The 19561-nt window shown below is 45.8% G+C and overlaps 3 protein-coding genes across 3 annotated transcripts; 1 reads left to right on the forward strand and 2 right to left on the reverse strand.

The window, feature by feature from the left end:
• Window positions 1–100: 100 nt before the first annotated feature.
• Window positions 101–15028, forward strand: PADG_07148 (uncharacterized protein; the record flags this gene model as incomplete). Its single annotated transcript, XM_010764130.1, has 3 exons — window positions 101–7342; window positions 7398–8150; window positions 8204–15028. 3 exons carry the CDS (start codon window positions 101–103, stop codon window positions 15026–15028), a joined length of 14820 nt encoding a protein of 4939 aa, XP_010762432.1.
• A 650-nt stretch (window positions 15029–15678) lies between these two features.
• Window positions 15679–17004, reverse strand: PADG_07149 (uncharacterized protein; the record flags this gene model as incomplete). The annotated part of the gene is made up of 1 exon (XM_010764263.1): window positions 15679–17004. One exon carries the CDS (start codon window positions 17002–17004, stop codon window positions 15679–15681), a length of 1326 nt encoding a protein of 441 aa, XP_010762565.1.
• A 486-nt stretch (window positions 17005–17490) lies between these two features.
• On the reverse strand, window positions 17491–19415 carry PADG_07150 (uncharacterized protein; the record flags this gene model as incomplete). Its single annotated transcript, XM_010764264.1, has 3 exons — window positions 17491–18620; window positions 18687–18818; window positions 18866–19415. 3 exons carry the CDS (start codon window positions 19413–19415, stop codon window positions 17491–17493), a joined length of 1812 nt encoding a protein of 603 aa, XP_010762566.1.
• Window positions 19416–19561: the final 146 nt, after the last annotated feature.

Below are 19561 nucleotides of genomic sequence, written 5' to 3' on the forward strand. Positions count from 1 at the left end.
AAATAATTCAAGCATAAGAAAATTTCTTAGAGGTTAAAAACTCGATATTCTTAACATAGAGCTCCGGAAATGCCTTTGTTGGAAGATAAAGGCTTTTCAGATGTCTCCTGAGATGGCGCAAATAGCTGGTAACGTGGGGCTTTTACCAGAAACCCGTGTTTTAGAGCAGCTACCGCCCGAACTGGTAGAAATTCTCCACACAAGCAGTTCGAATCCATCCTCATGCCATGATACCCTGGCACTCGCAGCATTACGACCAAATTATACCAACACATTGTTTTCACTCTATGAACCAATCTTTGTGGATTTGGCTGCAAGATGGATTTACTTGGACTCCCATGAATACTTTGTGCGAGTCATAGCTGCATTTGCACGAATTTTACCTTTTGCGCCTTACCTTAGACCATTGGCAGATGTTGCCTCAAGGGACCTCAAAGGTAGTGGCCTACCCTCCTCAGAGGAGCCGGGCAAGTTTGGGAACCTGCAGGTGGAAGACGAAACCCTTATTTCTCTCCTCCTTGCTCTTTTTCGCCTTCTTAGTTTCGACTTGGAGAGCTTTTCGCCCATAGTCTCCCCATCCCAACTGCAGTCACTCTTTAATCGGTCCAATCATGTCATTAGATATCTTGCAATACGGTGTTTTTGCTTGTACATGCATGCTGCTGACGCTGCGCTCGAGAGAATGTTAAGCAAGTATCATGATGGAACCGCAATCAATGGACCGTGGGAGGATAGAACCATTGATTACCGCTTCCTGAGTATTTGGGAAGAGAAAAGATGGATTGGACTCCAGAATGAACTTGAGAATGCACGAAAATCACGCGATGATTTAGTTGTGGAAGCTTGGACTAAGCAACTTCGAAAATACTTCACTTGCCATACTGCCGAAATTGGCGGTGTTCTTATTCCGACGATTCATCAGAGAAATAAAATAAAAGTATCCTCTCTCGTGGAGACACCAACGGTTCTACGGAATCTACGCGCTCTCGGTAATTCTCTCCTTTCAACGGACCCTCTGTTATTGGTTGGCCTGCCTGGCGCTGGAAAGACTTCACTTATTAATGAAGCTGCCATCCAACTGGGCCAGTCATCATCCATGGTCACACTTTATTTGAACGAACAGACAGATTCCAAAAGTTTGCTAGGGGTCTACTCGACATCATCTCCGGCTGGTTCATTTTCTTGGCAACCCGGCGTTCTAACGAGGGCCGCCAGGGAAGGCAGATGGGTTGTGATTGAGGATTTAGATCGTGCTCCTTCCGAAGTACTCGGGCTTATTCTCCCGCTTATTGAAAAGAGGGAACTAATCATCCCGAGCAGAAATGAACGCATACGTTGCGCCGATGGCTTTAGGGTTATTGCTACAATGAGGTCTTCTATGAATGCAAATGGGAAGGAAATAACTCCAAGTAGCAATATGTTGGGGAATAGACTATGGAATCGAATCCAAGTGTTGCAGATGCCCCCTCGGGAAGTTAAAGAAGTTATTATTCAAAAATTTCCACTTCTTTCTTCTCGGGTAGAGATGATCATGAATACGTTCAACCGTATCACATCATTATCCAACGGTGCCGTTTCTCGAAAATTTATGACGGGGAGACAACCTAGCCTTCGTGACTTGATCAAACTGTGCTACAGAATAGAGCAGCGTCTGCGGAATCTTGGATGTGAAACGGGCTATGAAGCGGTTCCCGACGGTACTAACGACGAAATCTTCATGGATACAGTAGACTGTTTTGCGGCATATCTCCCAAAAGGGCTTCTTCAATCAAATGTGACGGATTCTATTGCAGAGGAAATGCAGATCTCCCCGCAGCGGATGAAGTTTTGCTTGTCCGAACGTACCCCAAAATATCTAGATTCTCACAGCACAGTGACTATCGGAAGAGAAGCGTGCCAGAAACGCAAGGGGCTTGGTTTGCGGAACGTTGTTCCATCGATGGCGGACAAGAGCACTTTTGCACCCACTCGAGCTTCTCTGAAAACAATGGAGCAAGTTGTCTCAGCCTTGCAGCTCTCAGAGCCAATTTTGCTTGTGGGGGAAACTGGAATTGGCAAAACTGCAATGATACAGCAACTTGCCTCCCTCTTGCGCCAGCGTCTAACTGTTGTAAATTTGTCTCAACAAAGCGAAAGCACGGACTTGCTAGGCGGCTTTAAACCGGTGAATGTTCGATCACTTGCTGTCCCCTTGGTCGACGAGTTCACCGTCCTGTTTGAATCCACCTTTTCAGCTAAAAAGAACCAGAAGTTTTTGTCTTCCGTTGCGAAATGCGTAACTACCGGCAACTGGCTTCGTTTAGTTAATATTCTTAATGAGGCTGTTAAGATGTCATACGGCGTCTTTGAATCGATGCAGAAAAACAAAACTGAAATGACGGATGGCGGCTTAGAAAAACCTTCGAAGAAACGAAAACTCGACGATTCCAAATATGCCAACCTCCGCCAAAAGTGGGAGGTGTTCTCCAGGGAATTAAAACAATTCGAAGTCCGTATTTCGGAGGGGGATAGCAAGTTTGCTTTTGAATTCGTTCCAGGGAAGATTGTCAAAGCTCTGAGAAATGGGGAGTGGGTGTTGCTCGATGAGATAAATCTCGCCTCCCCTGACACTCTAGAGAGCATCGCCAGCCTCCTTCACCATGGACGTGATGGATCCCCATCCGTCCTTCTTTCTGAAGCTGGGGAAGTTGAACGTGTTTATGGTCACCCGAATTTCCGAATTTTTGGAGCCATGAACCCGGCAACAGATTCTGGAAAACGAGATTTGGCTCCTGGTTTACGGTCTAGATTTACGGAGATATACGTTAACTCTCCTGATACTGAAATCGATGATCTTATAACTTTGATAGACGCCTACTTGGAACCATTAACGAATGCGGACGTAAAGGTTACTATCGCTCTTGCTCGTCTATACCTTGATACGAAGAGGTTAAATGTGGAGAATAAACTGGAAGATGGCGCCGGCCAGAAACCCCATTTTAGCATTAGAACCCTTGTTCGATCTTTGATATACGTGAGGAATCAAGCGCATATTTACGGACTCCGACGAGCAATATATGAAGGATTCTGCATGAGTTTCTTGACACTACTAAGCAAGGAGTCCGAACTCCAGATCATCCCTCTTCTAGATCAGTATATATTTGGGAGCCTGAAGAATTCTCGATCGGTTTTGTCCCAAACTCCCAAGCCTCCTAATGATGGCATCACTTATGTTCGATTCAATCATTATTGGATGAGACAAGGAGCATTTTCGATAGAGACCCAACCCCATTATATTATCACACCGTTCATTGAAAGGAACTTGATGAATTTAGTAAGAGCCAGTTCTACGCGACAGTTTCCAATTTTGCTACAAGGTCCAACTTCTTCTGGAAAAACTAGCATGGTAGAATACCTTGCTAAGATTTCAGGCAATCGATTTGTCCGAATCAACAACCATGAACATACTGACCTTCAGGAATATTTGGGATCATACATATCTGGCGAAGACGGCAGCTTGAGATATCAGGAAGGAATACTAGTGGAGGCGCTAAGGAATGGATATTGGATTGTTCTGGATGAACTTAATTTAGCTCCAACTGATGTCTTGGAAGCGCTCAACCGTTTGTTGGATGATAATAGAGAACTATTTATCCCTGAGTCCCAGGAAGTCGTTCATCCGCATCCCAACTTTATGCTATTTGCAACCCAAAATCCTGCTGGTCTCTATGGTGGTCGGAAAGCGCTTTCTCGCGCGTTTCGAAATCGATTTCTAGAGCTCCATTTCGACGATATTCCTGAGGACGAACTAGAGTTTATTCTCAAGGAGCGATCACAAATAGCTCCTTCATTTTGCACAAGAATTGTCTCTGTTTATCGAAAGCTTTCCCTGCTGCGACAGTCGAGCCGGCTATTCGAGCAGCGAAACAGCTTTGCCACGTTACGTGACCTTTTCCGGTGGGCGCACCGAAGAGCCGATAACCGTGAAGAATTGGCTATCAATGGTTTTATGCTTTTGGCGGAAAGGGTGAGGAACCCGAAAGAAAGGGCTGCTGTAAAGCAAGTGATCGAGGAGGTTATGAGGGTAAAACTTGACGAAACAGCCCTTTACGGTGCCGAGAGGCTTGATACGCGGCTCCAGGAGCTTTCAGCTATTGCTCCAACAGGTATAATATGGACACAAGCCATGAGAAGGGTGTTCATGTTGGTTTCACGAGCAATTGAACACAATGAACCTGTTCTTCTTATTGGGGAGACTGGATGCGGTAAAACCCAAATCTGTCAAGCTATTGCAGATATGTATGGAAAGCAACTTTACACCGTTAACGCCCATGTTAACCTCGAGACTGGAGACATCATTGGCGCGCAAAGGCCCTTAAGAAATAGATCTGCGATCGAAGGACAACTTTTGACGGATCTGTCATCTGCGTTGAAATCCGTCAACGCATACGATGAAAGCAGTGATAAGTCTATCGACAATCTAACACGAGCATTTTCTACCTTGACCACCCGGGAATTAGATATGTGCGAGCCAAACCTGGTGAATCGAATACGGGAAAATATGGCGAGAGCGAAAGCCCTATTTGAATGGTCCAACGGCAGTCTCATAACGGCAATGGAGTCTGGTCAGCACTTCCTTCTTGACGAAATTTCACTCGCGGAAGACTCAGTCCTGGAACGTCTTAATAGTGTTCTCGAACCCCATAGGTCTTTGCTACTTGCCGAGAAGGGTCCTATTGATTCTTTGGTGGTTGCGAAAGATGGGTTTCAGTTTTTGGCAACAATGAACCCAGGCGGAGACTATGGAAAAAGGGAACTCTCCGCTGCCCTAAGGAACCGACTCACTGAAATTTGGGTACCTCAACTTTCGGAAGCAGAAGATGTCCTCCCAATTTTGTACGCAAAACTTGTGTCACCGATTCAGAGCGCGCCGAACGCAATGTTAACGTTTGCAAAATGGTTTAAAGAAACCTTCCAGAGCGCTTCAGCTGAATCGATATCTATCCGTGACCTATTAGCTTGGGTGGACTTTGTAAATCAATGCAAACACCTCGACGAAATTTCCGCAATCGTTCACGGCGCGGCTCTGGTATACATTGACACCCTAGGCGCCAATCCTTCTGCTATGCTTGCTTCGGGCCCGGAAAATCTCAAACATGACCGACTTACGTGTCTTAATAGATTAGGTAAAATTTTTGGCTTTGATGCTGTCTCAATCTACTTTCAGGAGACTTCTATATCTGTTGAAAGGAGCAAGATGAGAATTGGACCGTTTGTTTTGGAGATGGGTGCCGATTCTGCGCATGATCCCTACTTTTCCTTGGACGCGCCAACCACAGTTGCAAACTCGCTGAGGATTGCTCGAGGCCTTCAGTTAGCCAAGCCCATCCTTCTTGAGGGTAGCCCTGGTGTCGGGAAAACAACACTTGTTGCTGCTCTTGCCCAATCTCTTGGGAAGCCCCTTACGAGAATTAATCTTTCTGATCAGACTGATCTGACAGATTTGTTCGGGTCGGACGTCCCAGTCGAAGGCAGTGATATGGGAAGATTTGCTTGGAGCGATGCACCATTTTTACGAGCTATGCAAACAGGTGGCTGGGTTCTTTTGGACGAGATGAATCTTGCCTCTCAATCTGTATTGGAGGGTTTAAACTCTTGTCTAGATCACCGTCAGCAAGTTTATATCGCCGAGTTGGGTCAAACGTTTAAACGACATCCCAACTTTGTGTTGTTTGCAGCACAGAATCCCCATCACCAAGGCGGCGGACGGAAAGGCCTTCCTGCTTCATTTGTGAACCGTTTTACCGTGGTCTATGCAGACTCTTTCAGCAGTAATGACCTGAAGATGATCTGCAAAAAGTTGTCTCCTGGGACTCCTGAAGCTGAAATTCAACAGCTGGTAGATTTCGTTTTATCTCTGAACTCGAAAATAACGAATGACCGAAGCCTGGGAACTATTGGGGGACCTTGGGAAATTAATTTGCGAGATATTTCAAGATGGCTTAGGCTCCTTGAATCGACCCCAGTCCGAATTTCGCCCTCCCAGTTCCTCGATGTTGTGATTAACCACCGGTTCCGCACACCTGCAGATAGAGCTCTCGTTTCATCTTTATATGCCCACATATTTGGATCATCTCCTGCAATTAAAAGCTATTTCCATAACCTTGGCGTATCGCAATATCAAGTTGGCCTTGCGGTCCTTCAACGCAACCAGCTTGTACAAAATTTCAATGACTCTCATATCAGGATACTTCCCGGCGACTTACCGACTATGGAATCGTTGATATTGTGTATAGAGCAAGGTTGGCCTAGCATCCTCGTTGGACCATCCGGATGCGGGAAGACAACCATTTTGCACAAGCTTGCTGTTTTGAGTGGTTCTAAAATTGTTGAATTGGCATTGAACGCCGACACCGATACAATGGATCTTATAGGTGGCTTTGAGCAAGTAGACAATGACCGTCATCTACTAAGTTTTCTAGATGATCTTTTACAGTTTCTCCGGGATCAAGTTATCCACACTCAAACATTTGCTAGACAGGAAGGCGTTGATAGTGAACTCTTACGATTTTACGACGCTGTCAAAACAAATACAGCCCAGCTTGAAACCATCTCGGATGCGCTACACAATATCTCCCTTAAGGGGTTACATCCAAGCTTTTCTAAGTTCCATGAACGCGCCAAGGCATTGCTCAAATCAACCTCCGACAGCAAGACAATCGGATTTAAATGGACCGAAGGCATATTTATCCAAGCAGTTCAAAACGGAGACTGGGTGGTCCTAGACAACGCCAATCTTTGTAATCCATCTGTTCTGGATCGACTAAATTCGCTTATGGAACCAAACGGCTGTTTAGTTATCAATGAGCAGCGAACAGGTGATGGCACTGCGAAGATAGTGACACCTCATCAGAATTTCCGACTCTTCCTCACTATGGATCCACGCCATGGTGAGTTATCACGAGCAATGAGAAACCGGGCTATCGAGATATACTTTCCGCCTAGTGCCAACAAAGTTATATCTACGTCTCCAGTGATATTTTATACGTCAGAATCATCAATGTACCGCATCCGTTGTGCTCAAAGTTCCATTTATTGCGGAACATCCGCGGACAATGAAAGTGATAATTTGGAGGTGTCTCTTGATCACTTAGCCAGGCACGATTTTTGCAACATCCAGAAATCCTCAGCTGCTTCCATCGATCTATGGACTGCCAATATGAGGACCCCGACGATTCTTCGTCAAACTTTCGATCGCTACAACGCCTTGTTGAACCGCGACATGGTGCATCCTTTGAAACGTGTTCTGCCTAATGGAAGATGGAATGAAAAGAAGTTTTTGAACTTCCAACAAAATATTGAAGTATGCAATGATGAATTCACCCATTCGTGAAAGGTAACTAACGGACATCTAATAGCCTCTGCATCCATTAATCAACGAGCCACGAATAGTAGCTTGCATAGTCCCAGAATCACAATCTTTTCTAGCACAGCTAGCCAAACTTCAGGAGCTACAATCCAACGTTTGGTATTTCCACCAGGTTTTGTCCCAAGTCCACGACAATTCGTTGACCAAAAAGCCCTCAGAAATGAACAGACTGGAAAGGTCAGTTGCTTCAAAAAGGATTCCAGCGCTCATGAAGGAATCAACACAGCCAGTCGCTTTGTGCCTTTCCAACTGCGTCCAGTCTTTGAGTCATACAATTGAGAGCGTCAATTCCGACATGTTTCGCTTGGTTGACGTGACTGCCATAGTCAGTTTAATTTTGGAACTGTGCTTGGACATCTTCCGCATCGTTCAAGCAGACGACTTTGACGAGGGAATATTCCAAACGTATTTGCAACTTGGACAGTCTGTTTATTCACGCTTCAAAGATGTTAAGCTTGATCTAGTCACGGTTCTATCTCAATCTCTTGATACCTTCCGTGCCAATTGGGGCCTGTCTACCGGACAGAGTATGCAGAGGATGTGGAACAACTGGAGGCCAGCCACACCAATTGACTCTGATCATTTGAAACTGATGACAGACTTGCAACAAGTTGCTGCCCGCTTTGATCACATTACTCTCAAAACAACACTTCCCTTCCCACAACTCAACCGATTTCGCCATTCGCTAGTGCAAGCGCAAATCACACTGCTACAGGGGGCAGAGGCGAATGGTCTGATTCAGGTATGGAGCAGAGACTATATCTCCCTTTCAGATATAAGCTGACATGATTACAGGACCTTCAACAAGTGATTAATGACCTCGAAACTCGCGTGCTAGATTCCAGCTTGGTGTCATGGCCTTACTTCTCCTTGGAGTTTGAAGCTCTGTCCCAGTACCATGATCTTAATGATTCCAACTCACCCAGTAATTCGGACACAGCACCTCTGTTCCCTGGTGTGCTGCAGCTACTTGCAGGACGCCCATCTCGTCCCCATGATATCTCGATCCTCGCGAACCCCATCCCTGAGCTTCTGTCCAGAATTTCACGGTTCTCAGGTTTCCAATCCTTCTCACGTAAAGCATTTGCCCTTCGCGGAACCATTTCATTGTCATTGATAGAAAAACTAACATCTCTTGGAAATGTGCCTTTGAAAGGAATGGCTCTCCTTGGTTCTGAACTTAATTTCATAGCTAAAGGCTTCTGCTCGAGCACCAGCCAAATCGTGCATGATCAGTTTTCGATGCTCCAAAAGCAACTAACAATGGTGCTTCAAGAACTTTTGTTTTGCCATAAGGATTTAATCGACCCTGCTTGCTTCCAAAACGCAAATTCCTATCTACAGCTGTTTAGTCATGACTTTCAAGCAAATCAGCTGGTCAATGTCCAGATATTACAGCTAAAACTGAGAGATACTTTGGATAAACAACACTACTTTAATGAATTTGCGTCGAGGTCGTTCACTAAAATTCTCTCCGCGCTTTTGAGATTCGATGACGGGAGCCCGGTGGCATACCTTCACTTGGGAGCCGCCTGTATCCACCTTGCTATGGCATGCCTTCGACTCTTCGTGCCAAATCGTCCTTTCGATCCGTCACTTAGTTTGGTTGTACAAAGACAACAATACATTCAACGCGCCATGGAAAAAGTTAAGAGACTCAAAGCATTGAAAGAATTTGAATCTTCATTCTCAGGGCAAGAGTCGAGCTTACGTATTCGGATTGTCGAAGAAGAGCTGCGCTTATTAGGTTCTGCGCCGCCCTTGCCGCCGGTTTCTCGGCCCCACCCCTCCCAATCCAGTGAACTACAGGGAGAGTTTATTAACCTCTTAAATTCGGTTTTGAACGAGAATCCTGATACAATTCTCAATTCCCTCCAGGATATGACCAAATTGAATCCTATCACTAGAGTCCACCAACGAGGCGAACTTTTACGGAAGAATATCCAGCAAATATGTTTTCGCCTCACCACAAATTATACGGCATACGGCGACCTAGTCATTCCCATCGTCCGTTTCCTGGAGTTGCTTCATCTTGGTGTAGACTTAGTTCTGCGTCCCAAACTTAATTCCGGAGCAGAGCAAGGTTGCAGCATCTGGACTATCAGCCAAATGACACCGTTGATGAACGGGGGAAAGGTCAATCTCTCCGAACTGAAACCAAAAGAATCTCGCCTACCTAACTCGGAGAAGATAGAGATTGGATTGCAGCGGCTTTCAGTGCTGAAAGCGTTCCAAAATACGGATCCTGAGACTCTTTCAAGTGCCTCAAATCGTGAACTTCTCCGTGATATTTTCCAAGACATTTTCGCTATTTGGAAACAGCAACTGGAAGTTGATCAGAATAAAGAAGCTCAAAGGTCGAACCTATACCGGTATCGAGGATCGTTCGAGGATGACCAGGAAGTAGATGCCGATGAGTTTTTTCAGCTATTCCCGTCGTTTGATGATGGAATTGAAAGTGATCCTGAAAATGCAGCTGTTGCAAATTTTGACACCAAAGTTGTTTCTCTGAAGCTATTTCGTGTGCTTAGTAGTCTGTTCTCTGAGAATGATAAGGAGTCGACACTGCGGCATTTAGTGATGGATTCCACGAAGCTCCTTGGCTTGATCATGTCCAATGGCTCTCCAGAACTTCCGGTCGCCGACCCCAAATCGCATCTGCTTGGCGCGATTCTGTTGCTAGACGAGATAAAAACCGCAAAGTCACCCACTTCTTACAACTTTTATACAGATCCGAATTTGGTGGAAGGTGAGAAGCTCGCAGATCTGGTTGAAAGAATACGGCTGCGTTTCACAGAACTTCAAAAAACATGGCCGGAACATGCCACCCTGGGGGATGTTATTACCTGTTGCGGCGAGATCTTCTTATTCAAGCATCAGGAACCTCTGGCGAAATTCATCACCAAAGCAGAAAAACTTCATTCATTCATCTATGAGTGGCAGCTTGTGGCAAGTAAGGAGTTTTCTGCTGCTAAGTGTTATGATGATTTAACCGCCCTTCTAATAAGTTGGCGACGCATTGAACTATCTACATGGGCTCGCCTGTTGGACATCGAAAATGAAAAATGTGATAAAGATGCGAGCGCCTGGTGGTTTGTTGCCTATGAGGTGGTAATTGCGGCGCCACTTTTACTAGTTCAAGACGGTCACCCATTAACTGAGCACTCAATCGATCTTATCGCTACCCTTGAGAAATTTATTTGTTCCACCCCAGTGGGCCAATACAAGTCTAGACTTCAACTCATCGAAAAGTTCAAGATGCTATTGCAGCTCTACGCATCAGATTTCCCTTCCCTAGACCATTTGAGCGGTGCCATAGACAACCTTCTTCACCACTACCTCCCTTTTGTGCCAATGATTGAAAAATCACTCAATGAGGGTCGGCAATCATTAGAGCGTGATATTCAGCAAACTATTCAGTTGGCAAGTTGGAAAGACACAAATATTAACGCTCTTAAAGAAAGTGCACGCCGGTCTCATAATAAATTGTTCAAAGTCGTTCGAAAGTATCGCAGTCTTCTTGGCCAGTCCTCGGAAGGCTTTTTGATAAAGGGGCTCCCTGAGCTGCCGGATCACACAGAGCCCTTATCGGATAACCGTATCATACCGCCCAGCCCTGTTTCTCCTGGTGCACTTAACATATGCCGCGAGAATATCCATGCTTGGGATCAGAGAGCTATTCGATTTATGGACCCCGACGGGGCGGTCAAGAGCATGCAACGCGTGTACGAAAATTCTCTAACCGGGTTATTGGCTCACGAGGAGCTTGACGTGTTCACTCGCGACGTAATTGATACTATAGCCGAATTTAAATCAGAAACTCCAAAGACCCTGACAGATGAAAACAAACGCGAGATCCAGCACCTGAAAAATAGGAAAAAGCGATTTTATGCGGAAAAGCTTAAAGACCTTCGTTTCATGGGGATTCGTTCTAACGTCGGGACTGATGTTCTTGATAGTCAAAGATCTGTTGCTGCTGTACTCTCTACGACACGCAGTCTCATACCATCAGCTGCATCAGGTCAAATCAGAAGTGCGGACTGTTACTTCCACCGATTTTTGGACTTGGTGCCCAGAGTGCGGATTTTGTCGCACGGGTATTCTGAAGACCTTAGTAACGTTGAAGTTGCAAGGAGCGTAGGATCTATTGAGGCACTCCTTCACTGGATATTAAAGCAAAGAGAAACGCTGTCGTCGAAATTGGACAACTATACCGCGATAGAATCCACGGTACAACAAATGAGGACTGTATCAAACCCTGAAAATGATCTATTATTCAGAAGTATCGGCTTCGCTTCAGATCACCGTGACCTTCGAGGATCGATACGGTGGCTTTCTACTATCATTGGTGTCTGCATTTCTACCCTTCAGATTCATGCAAAGCTTGCTGAGATTGATTCGTCTGAAGTTTTAAAAGCACTAAGTGATTGGAAAGAGTGTCTTAGATCGTTACTAGCCTCTATTGAAAACTTGGAAGCTCTACCAGCTGGGTTATCTACAAGCATCCATGAGAAACTATTTTCCGACGCCCGGAGATTAGTTATAAACATACGATCCGATGTGCTGAGATGGATCAATGAACATGCTGAGATGGCTTTCGCATTGGAAAAGATTGTTCCGTGGACAGAATCGAGCACTACAACAGCAGCACAAGACTGCAACGGTCAAATCAACATTTCGGTTCAAGAGTTTGACTCTCTACTCTTAACCGCAATGGACAAAATATTCATTGCCATGCAAAGGATTAGTTTTTCCCTATCAGCAGCTCCGTCATCCAAAGATACCCCAGCCTGGCTGGCAAAATCCGAACAAACGATATCAAAAGCCTGTGCAGAGCTCCACATGATGGATGTAGCCACTAGCATTTGCTCAGTGTTAGCTCGGATTCAGGATATATCTGCGACAAATCCAAATTGTCTTGCAGTGGTTGGCGCCGCGATATCCATTGTAATGCCAATTACAGAACAATATAAGGCAATATGTAATGACATTCTCCACCGATATTCCACCCTTCATCGGGAGATTTGCAAAATGGCTTATCTCCTAACAAAGTCATTTAACCATATCGCCTCAGAGGGGTTCTGTAGCCCTTCTGAAAGCTCAGGTGAGAAGGGAAAGTCAAACCAGTTGGAAAGCGGGACTGGACTTGGAGGTGGAGAGGGGGCTGAAGATATTAGCAAAGATGTACAGGATGATGAGGATTTGTCTGAATTAGCTCAAGAGAAGCAGAAAATGGATGGGGAGAAGGACGAACAGGAAGAAGCAGATGATGCTGTGAACATGGACCAAGAAGATCTTGAGGCAGATTGGAGTGATTTTGAAGATGAACAGGAGAAGGACAAGGGGAATGGCTCAGACAAAGGGGAGGAGGACGATATGAATATTGATGAAGAAACAGGTAGTGTTGATGAGCTGGACGTGTCCACAGTTGATGAAAAGATGTGGGACGGATCAAAGGATCAAGAAAAAAAGGATACTGAAAATGACCAAGGAAAAGGAGAACCGGAATCGGGGGATAAAACTGCTGCCTCTGACAAAACAATTGAGAAAGATGGTCAAGATGGAAACGGAGAGGAAAGCGAAAACGAGGACTCAGAACCTCCTGATGATGAAGGAGAAGCCATTGGCAGGGAAGATATGGATATAGCTGATCCGCATGCGAAGGAAGAACCAGTGCTCGATTTACCCGAAGACATAGAGCTGGATGGGGCAGAAAACGAATGTAAAGACGACTCTGATTTGGGTGATGACCTAGGGGGAATGTCAGATGATAATGAGAGTAAATGGGAAGGCGAACCGGACGCTGCAGAACCAAATAACAACCAGGATCCCGATTCTCAAGAGCAACACGAGGGTAAAGACCATGAAGAAGAAACCAGCGACGAATGTGAGGATAGTGAGACCCACCAAGGGGAACCTAAGGCTGAGGCCGAGACAGTGCCAGAGGAGGAGAAGGAAGGACTCTTGGAAGTGGAAAGAACAGATAATCAAGCAGATCTGGAGAGTGTCGCTTCAAGTGAGAAAGTTCCTGATGGTCTAGGTGTCGACCAAGATCAAAATCAAGAAAAGGGAGCATCTGGCAAGGCAACCCAGGAGCATGGCTCTAAAGACGAGGACCAGGAGCACAACCCGCCGACAGGAAATGCTGACCAGGGTGAAAACGGGAAGGATGCTAGTGATGCATTGGGCGGTCGAGATGATGGCAAGCTTCACGATTCTCTAACACAAGCTTTCAAAAAACTTGGCGACATTCTCGAGCAATGGCATCGCCGACAACGACAGATCAAGGAAGCCTCCGATAACCAAAACACTCCGCAGAATCAAACGCAGGATACTAACATGGAAGACGCGGATTTTGAGCATCTTGCCGACGATCAGGATACTGCAGATACTCAAGCTCTTGGTCAAGCAAGCGAGGAACAGGCCAAAACCCTTGATCAAACCAACGCTGTGGAATCCGACATGAATCTAGAAGAAAGCGAGTTCCTTCCAGATGCTGGCGAACTTGAAAATCTCCCTGTTCAACCATTTTTAGAGGACCAAATGGATTTGGACCAGAAACCAGGTTTACCAGAGAACCATGCATCGAGTTCACTTGTTGCGGGCGACAAGTTTAGGGACAATATGCCAGCCGATCACAATAGTCAAACTGAGGAGTGTCAAGAAGTGGAAGACATGGATACTCATTTATCTGAGCTCCACGTCAGTTCAGAATTGGCTCCATTGACACCCCGGGAGGAAGCCCAACGACTGTGGTCTCACTACGAGTCACTTACTCACGACCTCTCTCTCTTGCTAACCGAACAGCTACGGCTAATCCTTGCACCTACAATGGCGACGAAGCTTCGGGGTGACTTCCGGACTGGAAAACGGCTCAACATCAAGCGAATCATTCCGTACATCGCATCTCAATACAAACGTGACAAGATATGGATGCGACGATCTGCCCCTTCGAAGCGAAGTTACCAGATCATGCTTGCCGTTGACGACAGCAAATCAATGCTCGAGAGTGGCAGCGGCCAACTCGCTTTCGAGACGCTGGCCCTTGTGGCAAAAAGTCTAAGCATGCTAGAGGCAGGGGACCTCTGCGTTCTCAGTTTTGGAGATGAAGACCACGTCCGCGTGGCTCATGAATTTGGCAAACCTTTCTCGTCTGAAGCAGGCGTCCGGATCTTCCAGCAATTCAGCTACCAACAGACTGGCACAAATGTTCGAAAGCTTATCTCAGACTCGATTGCTCTGTTCCGAGAAGCAAAAGTGAAACGTTCACGTTCGAGTGGAAGCAGAGACCTCTGGCAGCTGGAACTCATCATATCGGATGGAATCTGTGAAGATCATGAAACCATTCGCCGGCTAGTTCGACAGGCACAGGAGGAGCGAATCATGATAGTATTTATCATTGTCGATGCAGTGAATGGTAATTCTATTCTTGATTTAACACAAGCTAGTTTCGAGCCTGACGGCCTAGGAAATGGGGAGATGAAGTTGAAAATGAAGCGCTATCTCGAAGGGTTTCCATTTGCGTATTATCTTGTGGTTAGGGCTGTACAGGAGTTACCGGATATTTTAAGTCTGGCGTTAAAACAATGGTTTGCGGAGGTTGTTGATGTATCCGGATAGAATTTTGTACCATTGCATTACCACTGTAGACTGGGTTCTGGGTTGAGTACTCCTCTGCATGTTAGCGATGTTTGAATGATATTTTCTATTATAATACCTCCTGTGCATAGTTAGTTGCCGGGTTTTGCTTAGCTAAATCCCTTTCTTTAACTAATTAACTGGTTAACTATATTTACTAAAGTTATTTTTATTTATCACTTTATATTGACTTAATAGTTTCCTGAGTGTAGAATTATCATTAAAGCCTTTAATTTTACAATGAACACAGACGCCCTCGCCGATCAGTGGTGATCGGTGTAGAGAGCAAAAGATAATAGGAGGGAATTTATATCAAGTTTTTATATTCATAAATGCAACAGGAATATGTGACAGTAATGAGCAAGTTGCGCTCTGATCAGATTCTATATTGCAGACTACCCAAATGCAACAAATTACATCAAATTTGCAAACTCCAAATACCAACCATGAGACTAATATGCCCTCCATTTCCCGTCGATCAAGTCGTACTAAGTGCTAGAAATGTGCTGGGTATAAGACCTGGGAGAGAATACTATCTGGGAGAAGGATGTAGGGACCTCCGATAGCCTCCTGGTCATATTTTCAGGGACAGCCTCAGTCCCAATCCCAAGCAAAAATACACAGCCATCTGTTTACCATCCATACTTACTTCCGGCTTCCTTCTTATTCCTTTTCCCTGTCGCAAAGCTCTCCTCCAGCGCCTCGCGCTGACTACTAACCGCATTAACCAGCTGCTGCAAACTGTGCTTACCCGGAGCAATCGCACGGACGGGATTATGTTGCTGGGCGGCCAGCTCAACTTCTGATGCTGACAGGAGATATGCAGCATTTGAGGAGTACTCCTGGTCTGTGTTGAATGTGATGATGTTGTGGTTGGAATGTCCTGCACCGGTGGAATTAGATGAAGAGGCGCCTTGGCGACCGAGCAGTTGGCGCTTTTCGGCGCGAGAGAGGTTTAGATCATCAGCTATGCTGGCGAGGGTTTGTTGCCGCTGCTGTTGTTGTTGGTTAGACGCAGGTGGATCGAACGGTTGGGATCCTGAAGATGCCATTGATGTTGTTATTGGGGGTTGAGATCCTGCTGGCGCGTTGTATACCAAAGGTTCATAGCTAGAAGAGGAAACCTGTGGAATAGGTGCTGGTTGTTCTTCTTTACCAAGTCCAAAAAGGCTAACTTTTGGTTTCTGAGCTGGCTTAGCAATGGGATCGCACACTTTAGTCTGCTGCTTTGTGACAGCAGACTCAACAACTGAAGCAGGCTTTCCTCCCCCCGATATAGCTTGAGAGGGCGATGCCACAGTGGTCTTCACTTTTTTCTTCGTGGTGCCCCTAGCCACTGAGAGCGGTTTGAACATCATCGCATTTCCCTTGGATTTAACAGCCAGCTTCTCTTCTACTTTCTCCCCAAAAGCGCCAGTTATCCCGTCGCCAGAAGCACCACCGCTACCGCTGCCTGTGCTCGTACCTTCTCTACCTCCCTCCTTTGTCCCAGAGTTAGCATTATTATTAAGATCCCACCTCATTTGCGCATCAGCCTGCCTATCAAACCCTGGCTCTGCGCCCGTCTTCAAACTGGAAATCCTACGTGCATGTGCCGCTGCTACCCCATCCCCTTTCTTATCTGTTCCAGTTTGAATAACAGGCCCCTTCCGCTTGGGCGCGGGGAGCAAAGAGTTGAATCCCGAAAACGCACCGCCACCGCCTTGGGCACCTATTCTGGGGCGTTTCCTTGCAGGACCATCGCCATCATCATAAGTATTGCTATCTCCCTGCACATCGGGCAGGCTCACAAGGATTTTGCGTGGGTTTTTTCGGTCAATGAGAGGTTGGAAGGTTTGTTTGGTAGTGGTACTCGTGGATGATGCGGGGAGGGTAGATATCTTCTCTCCTGGAGCTTGAGTAGTGGGAGTAGATTCCAAATCTGAGCCTTCAGAATCCGAATATGATACCAACGCCATGGCTGTAAGATGAGTTGTGTTTATGAGTTTGGATCGTTGATCGTTCTACCTTTGTTGCCTCCGCTTCCAAAATCCAGGCCAGTATTAATATGTCACGTGATATCAAATCGAGATCTGGCTGTGGGGCCTCGAGTTCCAAAGGGGCATTCCATTTTCACAAAAAAGTTATCTGGAGATGACAGACATTAGTTGGTAAAATAGATGCTAAATAATATTTCTTATTGGTTTGGCAATACGGTTAAAGAGGCGTGTGGTCGTCCTCCGGGCTCTCACCTCCGGATATGCAACCCCTTGGTGTCAGGAGGCAAGAATTTGAGGAATCCGAAAATTATAAATGCCGGGGTTGAAACTAGTTACATTTATATATGGCAAAAATAGTTCAAGACAAACCTTAATTTTATGACCCCTGTTGTCTATCCAGCAAAACGAAGGCATCCTGAAAAAGAGTATTTTTAAAAACAGATACCTAGCGGGAAGAAACCAATATTACGACCTGCTGCTCTCCTGTCTCAACAGGGTCTGTTTAGCAATCCTCAGCTCAAGCGCCACAGCATTATCCATCTCATCCAGTTCAAAGATAACTTCATCAATCGAGACACGCCCATACGCTATGCCATCAACTGACGCCCAGCTGCCGCAAACGCCACTAAAAACCGAGTCGGCCGTCACATTGTTAATAGCGACTGTGTTTGGAATATCCAAAAGAACACGAAAGGATGTTCGTGACTTGACTGACTTGCACGAACTATCGGTGTACTTTGCCTTTAACCCGGTGGGCTGGAGGCGGAGACCTATCTTCGAGATGGGTTCGGTTCTTCGGAAAAGGGAAGAGAAGTGAACTTCCAGCGGGACACCATTGACGGACATCGAGTCAATTATGAGCCCCGGGATTTCACCTTTTCTATTGCCTCGAATCTCAAGCACAGTTGCATTTTTATTTTCTGTCCCTGTGGAGGATGAGTACGTTCCAGCGTAGTCTGCTACAGCTCGAATTCTGGCTGCCTCGTCCAGAGCGTCCCTGAGCAAATCGATAATCAGGTCCGTTAGCAGTGATCTTTGGGTACCGGGGTTAGCGCCGGCAGTTAGGATAGTAAAGCCAACGTCGTGGTCAGGGCTCAGGCCGAGGATCGAGCCATATTTGTTCAAGTCACCGGATTTTGTATAAAAGTCAATTGTTCTAGGATGAGATGTTCGCAAAATCTCCCAAGGGCTTCCAACGGAGATTCTGAAATCGGAAGTGTGAGAATTAGGTTTTAGCCAACGTCTGGTGTCTGCTGGCGAAATCAGACGAGATTGGAGAATTGACTGACCCACGAGAGCCAGGTCATTCGCACTTGAATAAAATCCCGCTGCAGGGTTGGATGAGTCAAGCGAAGCGTTCCATTCAGCTGACACAGTATCAAATGGGATAATTCCCCAAGACGTAGGGGGCATTTTGACTCCGAAACGTTTGAGTTTTAGTGGGTCGATGAGCGAACGCTTGACTGATTCTTCAAACGAAACTTTTGTTATCCCTTCAATAGCGTATCCCAAGATATCATAAGCAGGATTAGAGTATATCGGAGTGCTGAAGGGAGCAAACACTGGATCACGGTTTATGAACTCCTCGAACATCTCTGAAAGGAGAAGAGATTTTTTAGTGGTCATGCGAACCTATGAACAAGGTCTACATTGGCACGTACCTCTCCGACTGCATGGCTTGTAGACAAAACCTTTGAAACCGCATGTGGGTCTCTCAGAATCACTTAATGGTGGAAATCCTAACTGAGTGGCTTCCGATTGATTGAAGGTGAGCGCGAGATCGTTGAAATAAGCTAATAATAAGTTAGGATAGGTACATCCAGAGAAGATGCAACGCAACTGGAAACCTTGCCTCGTCCAAGTCCAGATAGCTGTCCCGCAAGAGAGCCAAGTGTAATGTCTCTCCATTGTGGGAAGAGTGTAGCGTCTGGGCTATCACCATTCGTCTTGATTGCCTCCACAATTTCGGGAACAAATCTTGCGACTGGCTCGTCTAGTTTGCCGAAACCTGCTTCGATCAAGAGCGTATATACAGTGATAACTTTCGAGACACTGGCTATTCTATACATTGTATCACCATTGAGTTTCTGGCCTTTGGCTATTGAGCCCTTGAGACCAGGAGCATCGTGGTAGTATGTGTATAGCAAAGAATCCTCATAGGCCGAGAATATGTTAACTGAAAAAGATGTTGAGTTAGCATTCAAGCCGGATGGATGGCTAAGAAGGTTTTTGAGGTTCGACTCGAATTCCGCAATTGCTTTCTTCCAGGTTGATATGGAAGAAAGTCCGCGAGGTGGGGGGAAAATTGGTCCAAGAAGAGGGCACTCCGCCGCGTAAAGACTTTTGCAGAACAACAGAGTCAAAACGGATGGGATGAAATATGGCAACATATTAATTTTAAATTAGTGAAGTCGCATGTGGTCTCAAGTAACAAAGACACCGCCGTAACAGCGATTACCAGAAGACTATAGTTTTTCCCCACGATGATATTTCTATGCTGAAGCAAGTGGGGCACACGGCTATTTGTAGCTTCTGT

Source organism: Paracoccidioides brasiliensis (assembly GCF_000150735.1).
Source record: "Paracoccidioides brasiliensis Pb18 unplaced genomic scaffold supercont2.10, whole genome shotgun sequence".
Classification (NCBI taxonomy): domain Eukaryota; kingdom Fungi; phylum Ascomycota; class Eurotiomycetes; order Onygenales; family Ajellomycetaceae; genus Paracoccidioides; species Paracoccidioides brasiliensis.